Below are 8,805 nucleotides of genomic sequence, written 5' to 3' on the forward strand. Positions count from 1 at the left end.
CACGTAGTGCCATCTAGCGACAAACCAGCAAAACTTACCGAGGGAACACAGGCAACATAAATCCCCTACTCAATACTAGATGGCGTTAGGTGCGCTAGTACATACTCGAATAGACTGTGCTCGAACTTTCTAGAAGAGTCCCAACATTTGTTTACGTGTTTACCGGTTTATTTGTTTATGTTTATTGTGGTACATGCTCTAGCCTCCTAGAAAGTTCCCGCACTTGTTTACTTGTTTACGTGTATCGGGAACTTTCTGGAATTCGTCTCACCATATAAAAAGCCGCAGGTAAACGGCCCGGCAATTCAGTTCGTTTCGAGCTATCATCAAGGCGATTTCGGAGTGACAAAAAGTGATTAATAGTGAGTGAACTTGACTTGGCTACGACCTAATACAGTGATAGTGCTTAGTGATTGGACCTAGTGATTAGTGTTTGGACTTAGTGCTAAGTGTTGTGACCTAGTGTGTGCTTGTGTGACCTGGACTTAGTGAATAAAGTCTTCAAGAGAGTCAGCAGGTCTTTCTCTCCAAAATCCTCGAACCCTAGCACGTAACAATAGTTTCGACAGTATATATTATGTCTATGGTTTATTTATCCATGTCCAATCGGCTATCGTTTTTGATGACTGTGTCGGTGAGGCTTTTTTTTGTCTTTGAACGTATTACGTAGCCATAAAAATATTAATTATAAAAAAAGTAAATGTCAAAACAAAACTAAACGTGAGCTTTTGAGGTTATAAATTACGGACTACGGTATTTATAATTTTATTTCAGTTCGCAATAATTCAATAGTGTAAAATTAATTTCTTATGTACCTCAATAGTAAAGTATAAAAGGAAAACAATAGTTAAAAATGGTAAGTAAACTTTTTAAGAATTTGTCTAAAAATCAAAACAAAAATAATATTATGCCTTCTGCAATTTGTTTACACTTTAAAATATATTTTTTTGCAGGGAAAGCAAAAGAAGACAAGAAAAATAGTCGAGAAAAGGTTTGCACAGATGAAAAAGCTTATAAATCCAAGAGATAGTAGAATAAAACCCGGTGAAAGAGTTGAATCAAAGAAAAAAACTGATCCAAACACTATAAAGATCCGTGAAGCACCACAGCAAAGCTCGGCTCTGTTCTTTCAATATAACACGCAACTCGGGCCACCTTACCACATTCTAATCGATACAAATTTTATTAACTTCTCTATCAAAAATAAATTAGATATAGTACAAAATATGATGGACTGCTTATATGCTAAATGCATTCCGTACGTAACAGACTGCGTACTGGGTGAGTTGGAAAAACTAGGAAGAAAATACAGAGTTGCATTGAGAATCATAAAAGATCCAAGATTTGAAAGATTGGCTTGTATGCATAAGGGTACATATGCCGATGACTGTTTAGTACAGAGAGTGACACAACACAAGTGTTACATTGTAGCTACAAATGACAAAGACTTGAAGAGAAGAATAAGAAAGATACCTGGAGTTCCAATAATGTACGTAGCCCAGCATAAGTTTACTATAGAGAGAATGCCGGATGCATATGGGGCTCCCAAAGGAGCAATTTAGTTGTACAATAAACTATTTCTATACATAAAATTAAACTGTTATTTTTGTTGAGCAAGCATAGTATTTATTTTTTTATTGTTTGACACTATCTACAAGGTTTTTTATTATCGTAGATTAAAAAGTGAAAACCCTTCTAAGTTCTAGATAATGTTGACTATATGCTTTGTCCTCACTGTGTCTTTTTCTGTTCATCAAGGGCATGCATTATAACGCAGTCAACAACGAACGTGAGGTATGTCTGAGATGCATGCACCCTCTGACAGTATCCAAAACTTTCGCTTCATTATTAAAAATGACAGTGGGCATTGCGTTCTTTGACACATTCAATAAATTGAATACGACAAAACGAAAGTTAAACGAAGAAGAAAATGATGAAAATTGAAGATGAAAGCGCATAGTGTGGACATTGCTATTCAGTTTTCATCAACTAATAATTATTATTGATACTTAAATATAAAAATAAGGAAATTAAAAAAATATTATTGACCAAGTAAAAGAAATTATATTATATTATTATGTTATTACATTTTTACTACACTTCATTGAAAGACATCAAGTATATTTTATTAATTACAACTTACAAGTGATATAAATTTACAGATTAATAATCTTGAACTACAAAAACAAAATCTGTATAGTATATAAAATACATTAATCAATACCACTTTTATTTTTTCCTTAGTACACAAACACATTGCATGATAGAAAAAATTGCACAAAAGGTTTAATTTATTGTTTACACTTTTTGTCTTTGATTTGCAGTCCATGCAAAGTCCACTTTTTTTTTCACTACAAGCATTTCAAATATAGTTTTCATGGCTCTGGTAAATCCAACAGTATGTAACATGTATCTGTCCACAACGGAACTATGTCAAATTCACAACATTATTGACAATGTAAACATAATACTAGATGGTTGTGTTCATTGCACTCGGGGATCCAACAACATCTATTATTTCCCCAGACGGTTTTGACTCCATATCCACATTAGAATTACATATGCCTGCTGGAATACTCAGGGTCTGGAAAAAACATGATTACAAGTTATTATTTAATTTTTTAAAGTTGTCTTTCTAAGTTTCTAATATTACTTTTTAATATTTATAATAATTCTAATATTACTTTATAATAAAACTTTTACATCAAACAAGGTATTGTTGCAAGTTATTTTGTATTTAAATATGGTTAACTAGACGACGTCGTCAACTCCGTTGCGACAAAAATTGTTTATCGCGCGGGAACCGTACATTTTACCAGGACTCAAAGTATCTTCATGCCAAATTTCAGCAAAATCGTTTCAGCGGTTTGGGTGTGAAGAGGTAACAGACAGTACACTTTCGCACGGATGAACATGGAACTGACCTTCCCAGGGTTTAGAGCTTCATACTGGTGTCTCAAAGCTTGCAACTCAAACTCGCAAGAAGCCAGTGCATTCTTCAAATCCAGAGCAAGAGCTAAGTCTGATCTTAACTCATTGAAATGTTTACAAATAGCTTCAGTGGGAGTTGGTGCAATGTCTGAAAAATAAAATACTTTTATTATTCATGACAAAAATAGTTATAACAGCAAGGATGCAATAATCATAAATTGTGTTAGAATGTTTTTATTTTTTTAATTTGTCTTATTATGATAATAATTTTTACTGACCGATATTCATAAGCCTCAGCTCCTGCTCTATAGCTTTGGTCTTGCGCTGTCCCACACCAGGTGGCAACTTCATCCTCTGGGAGCGCAGCCACACTCCAGTCGCCCGTGCCTCCGGAAACTTGATGCCAGACCACTCTACAGTCTAAAAAAAATAATGGTATATACTTGTTAAACACTTTCTTTAAAAAGTTGCACCTTTTACCACAATATCAATATCATAGCCAAATAAATGTGTAGGTAAGTAAAATTTTGTTATTCTTTTTTTTTTTAATAATAAATTTACTCACAACAGTCTCAACAGCACGGACAGGCCTCTGCTGTGATGTGATCTTTTTTTTATGCAATTTCCTGTCATGTCTTCGTGCAATGTTAGCAGCAGCAGTTGTGGGAGTATTGGGACCATCTATTGTTGTATTTGCTTGACTATTATTCAGTGTGATAACACCGCTATCAGCTCGTGAGATCAGCTTTTGCAAGTCCTGTGTTTTTCTTTCCCTTTCACGTTTTCTGACCTCGATTTTCTTCAACTCAGACAACAACATTTGTTCTTCATCAATCTAAACAAAGATACTTTAATAATTAAAATATCCAAACAATTTTGGACAAAAACATTAAGCCAGTAATTCTGTAACATACCTGTTCTTGAGTCCTGTCAAATAGTCTTTTCAACTGTTCCTTCCTCTTCCTTTCATGTTCAGCATCATAATGATAAACCCGCTTCTCTCCATTAACCAACGTTACAGAGTTGGACCAAGGGTTTGTTTTGACCTTGAAATAAATTACAAAATCTTTAAAATTACCAGGCTAATATCTTTAAAGTAAATGTCTAAAATTATAATGTTAGCCTTGTTCATTACAATTGGAATTGTTTACCTTGCTAAGTATAGAGCAAATGTTGTAATATCTCTCTTTCAGATCCTCAACACTCCTGTCTCTAAAGGCTGCTCGATCCCATCGGTCATGGATGATAATGAACCTCAAGTCAAACCTCTGACAGAGGTCCATTAGATGATCAGTTTCCCCCTGACTCCAATCTTCTGACTTCAAATATTGATTATACTCTGACTCTGAATATGATGGAATTGACACTTGCTAAAAATAAAGTAAAAACATATTAATCTTACTTTGTTAACATATTTTTTTTTAATTATACAAGAAATAGTAAAATACTGTACAGAGATATAGAGGTATAAAAATATTATTAGAATACCTTGAAATAACATTCTTACTTTATTAAATTGTGCAAATGGATACTCCTTTGCTTCATCGGATGCTCGCTTCCAGTGATGAAAGACAGCATTATCCTTGCGAGCTGGATTAGTGAATGGAGCCCACACCCATCTTCTTGCCTTTCTCATACCTAGCTTAGCTTTGTTTTGTTTATAGGCCTTGCCTGGTAACGTAAAACAGTTATTAACATGCTATCATCAGAATCAGGGAACAAATAATAAGGTTAGATTGAATGACTTGCTTTGTGGACTAGGTACATATTAATTTTTTATCGACTCGATCACGATATACTCAGTAAAAATTGGTTTTATGTTAATTGTTTTACCTGTATCTGTAGGGAGCATGGGCGGCAGCTCTTTATTATCATTGTATAAAAGTGCGAAAACCTCCCGATGCATTCCCTCCGGCCGGCGCACAGCTTTAGCGGTGACATACTTCTTTTTCGTTTTGTCGCCATGAAGTATACTCTCCCTTGTTATTTCTGATGCTCCTGGCTGTTCTATATCTAATATATCCAAAATATCTGCCATTCTGATTCTCGGATACGATTTGAACAAAATCCGTACACACAAAGGTAATTCTTATACCATATCAATAAAAGGTTTATTATTGTGGTATGTTGTTATCTAATAACAGCTATATATTAATGAAATATCATAAAAAATTACATAAAATGCTATTTTTGTAATAAAATAGATGATACGGACGCGGTTTGTTGTCAAAATTACATTTGACATTTTTTGTCAATGTCAATTTTATCGCTCTATCAAAAGGTATTTTTTTTCTTATAATGGCACTTTGGCTATAAAACCATGGTCAGTGTCGAGTATATTATGGCGGGAAAACAATATTCTTCTAGTATACAATTTTCAGCGTCGTTTTCCTATATTGTCAGGTCCAAAGTCTAGTCAAAGTCCTAAGTAAAAGTCAATACAGTCAAGTCAAGTCGGTCGATTCAGTAAAGTCGTAGACGCCTTACTGAAACTTTCGATGGAGTTTTGGAGGGAACACAAAATAGCACGTTTCTGGATATTGCATCATTTTCCTACACTTGTGCACGATAACGAATATCTAATGGTTAATATCCTACCAATATTACACATTAAGGGAGATCGCACACGGCACACTTTTTTGTGTGATCGAGTCTGCGATCTTCCTAAAAACCCAGTTAACACAATTTTAGGAAAATAATACAAAAGCACAACATTACTCTTTCACATTCCCGGCAAAACTTTCCATCTTCTATCGCTAAAAATTTATCACACACTTTCGCGGAGGTATCGAGGGCACACTTTGCCTTTGCCTTTGGGTGAGAAAATTATTTAACCCTATACTTGGCAATAATATACAAGTACAGTTATTCGAATTACAACCTTATTGTTTTTTTTGCAACCCTATGACAAAATTTCAAAATTTTTAAGCCTTAAAATAAAAAATACCGTTTCTTTAGTTTCTTCTCCTGATATCAAAAAAATATTCAAAAATTTTTTATATTGCTTATTTACTGAGAAAATAAAGAAAAACTGAAAAATACGCTGTGACGTCATACTTACGGCATACTATCATACAGTTTGTTTGCCTGGTGTAAAATAGTTTTAAAAAGACAACATGAATCATTTTTTTCCAATTTTTTGAAAAATTAAAGAATATAATTTTCAACTTACAAATTAAACATTAAAAGTATTTTTTCCATATGTTTCAAAATAATTGAGTAACATTTATGATTATGTATTTGAAAACCGATACATGCCATGCAAGGCGTGCGTTCGCATCTTCCGGTTCAAAATGTTTAAATCGTAAGAGGAGAGTTCGCGAAACCGAACTCGAATCGGATAAAGAAATTTCGGTTTATTGTGTAAAAAGGGGTCTGAGCTCCTTTGTGTGTCCACTGTATGAAAAGAGACAGAGTCTGTTGGAGACTATACGATCGGACGTAAGAGAACTGTCCAGATTGAGTACCTACCGTAAAATGGGGGGGAATCGGGTCACTTTTCAAGTTCAACATTGATTTTTATTGACTTTATCTTAAGATTAATAAGAAAAAAAAATTGTCAATAGAGTTCCGGTGGTTCCTAGTTTTGTTTGCAATACATTACAATTTTAGTTTATTAAATAAAATATACAAAAAGGTCCAAAAACTTACTAGACCCAATTCATCCACAGTCTGGGGTGAAAAGGGACGCATATGGGGTTAATAGACATTTTTGCTAGGGCTGCCACTTTCCTCACAATAGACATAACTACCAGTAGTTCGACTGCAAAGAAACGGACAGGTTTCAATATCTGTCAAATTCGTCGGGTTTCACTAGGATTATGAACGGAATGTGCCTCGCGCTGGCTGATATAATTTATTTTTGATACAATTTTAATGGCATGTACCAAAACACAAACAACAATACGACCAAAGAGGAACACGTCCATCGAATATGTCATATTTTTAAATTCGTAGGTTCAACCCTAGCGACGATTTTCGTCATAATATGTCAAATTTCAAAATTTCAACATCAGTTCTAAGTCGGCATACTCTATCATTCTGTCTACTCTGCTTTCCTGATGTTTCCAAATAGGTACTACCTACTCAGGTAGGTACTTACATGAAATAATGTTTTTGGCATAGCTGTATAGGTATGAGGTATATATTATACAAGAATTAGTACAAAATCAAACAACAGATCCAATCAAGCATTATCACATTATTATTATATTTTTATATAAATATTGAGTCACTCTTCTTCGTCGTCTTGTAACTCGTCTGGTGTTGCGACTTGCGTTCCTGATCTTTAAAATTCCCAATCCCTCACGCACTCAGCAAGACACAACGCATGCGTTGTTTCACGCTAGTTTTCTATGAGGTGATGGTATGTATCCGGTCGAGCCGGTCCATTCGTGCCGAAGCATGGTTTTTCTCCCCTTTAAACAACAAACACCTGTACGAACAATGATGATAAAATAATAATACTAGAATATATCCATCGTGGCAACCCTATCCAAAAAAGACCCAATTCACCCATAGGCGTCCCAATTCATCCAAATTAGGTCCCTATTAAACCCATATTCGGCCCAATTTCCCCCACATACGACCCTTTACACCCCGATTTTTTCTTAAAATTACCTTAGTGATAAATAATTTAAATACTATTTAAAAAAATACTTAAATCCACTTACTTTCTTACTTATTCAATGCCTGAATATCCGCTACAACGGATGCGATGTTCACTTTCACACAATTATTCCAAATAAGTAAAGAAAATTAAAATGTTTTTCGGAGCAAATTTCAGACGATTTTGACTCAACTCTTTGAAGACCGTTATTTTCATCATAGACTTATTATAGCATTAAAGGTTTATGATTTTCATCAAATTCAATGACAGGACGAGCAAATGTTGCCAGAATATATAAAAAATGTTGTAAGCTTTAAATAAAAAAGCTTACCATAGAGTGTAAAATTAAAATACCTACTATGGGAAATTAGGTTTTCTAAAAAGGTCACACTTTTGACCCAATTCTCCCTGCAGACCCTAGTACCCCCAATTTACGGTATAGAGTTATCGTACTTGGTGAATTATTTCTTCAAAAATTACTACAATCACAAGGATTTCCATTTGTTGTTTCCAAAATTCGATCCGTTACAGTTTATCAAATCAAATCAAATCAAAATTGTTTTATTTCTGAATAAATTTAAAATAAATGTTTTCAGAAAGTCCTACATGATGCCTACCACCGGTTCGGGAACTAACCCGGCGAGAAGAACCGGCGTAAGAAACTCGCACGGGGCCCACTTTTTTACCAAAAAAAGTGAGAAAAAATTAATCTTTTAAAATAAAGTTTACAATTTTGTAACTAAATATTATATACAATATCCACATACATAATTGTAAGTCCTATAATAATGAAGAAGTAGCCTTGCAAGAAGCCATCCTACTCCCAAGGTGTGCCATCGTTTATGAAATCATTGACCTTATAATAGGCTTTGGCACACAAACGTTCTTTAACTACTTTTTTAAATTTATTAATGGAAAGATTTTGAACGTTTTCTGGGATTTTGTTGTAAAGGCGTATACATTGACCTTTAAAAGATTTACTGACTTTACTAAGTCTGATCACCGGCATATCTAGCTTGTGCTTATTTCTAGTATTCCTAGAGTGAATGTCACTTTTAACTTTAAATTTACTTATATTTTTTCTAACATATATTACATTATCCAAAATGTATTGAGAAGCAACAGTTAGAATACCAATTTCTTTAAATTTATCTCTCAGAGATTCTAAAGCAGACATTTTATAAATAGAACGTATGGCTCGCTTCTGCAGCACAAATATTGTATTAATGTCGGCAGCGTTTCCCCATAAAAGGATTCCATATGAC

The 8,805-nt window shown here is 34.1% G+C and overlaps 2 protein-coding genes across 2 annotated transcripts; one reads left to right on the forward strand and one right to left on the reverse strand.

Moving 5' to 3' along the window:
- The first annotated feature begins 705 nt into the window (after window positions 1-705).
- LOC121737603 (rRNA-processing protein FCF1 homolog) lies at window positions 706-1,617 on the forward strand. The gene is made up of 2 exons (XM_042129264.1): window positions 706-856; window positions 954-1,617. Exons 1-2 carry the CDS (start codon window positions 854-856, stop codon window positions 1,560-1,562), a joined length of 612 nt encoding a protein of 203 aa, XP_041985198.1. The 5' UTR covers window positions 706-853; the 3' UTR covers window positions 1,563-1,617.
- A 531-nt stretch (window positions 1,618-2,148) lies between these two features.
- LOC121737582 (DNA methyltransferase 1-associated protein 1) lies at window positions 2,149-5,128 on the reverse strand. The gene is made up of 8 exons (XM_042129244.1): window positions 4,765-5,128; window positions 4,439-4,602; window positions 4,083-4,301; window positions 3,846-3,977; window positions 3,497-3,766; window positions 3,210-3,351; window positions 2,925-3,079; window positions 2,149-2,584 (listed from the first exon to the last, which is right to left on the reverse strand). The coding sequence occupies exons 1-8, from the start codon at window positions 4,967-4,969 to the stop codon at window positions 2,471-2,473; spliced, it is 1,401 nt and encodes a 466-aa protein (XP_041985178.1). The 5' UTR covers window positions 4,970-5,128; the 3' UTR covers window positions 2,149-2,470.
- Window positions 5,129-8,805: the final 3,677 nt, after the last annotated feature.

Source organism: Aricia agestis, chromosome 2 (assembly GCF_905147365.1).
Source record: "Aricia agestis chromosome 2, ilAriAges1.1, whole genome shotgun sequence".
NCBI lineage: Eukaryota > Metazoa > Arthropoda > Insecta > Lepidoptera > Lycaenidae > Aricia > Aricia agestis.

What these genes read in the sequence shown, in the direction of transcription:
- LOC121737582 (XM_042129244.1), bottom strand. Translation starts at nt 4,969, where the DNA reads ATGGCAGATATTTTGGATATATTAGATATAGAACAGCCAGGAGCATCA. An exon ending in CATGCTCCCTACAGATACAG is followed by an intron (nt 4,603 to 4,764) that starts GTAAAACAATTA and finishes TTACGTTACCAG; the next exon opens with GCAAGGCCTATAAACAAAAC. An exon ending in CATTTGCACAATTTAATAAA is followed by an intron (nt 4,302 to 4,438) that starts GTAAGAATGTTA and finishes CTTTATTTTTAG; the next exon opens with CAAGTGTCAATTCCATCATA.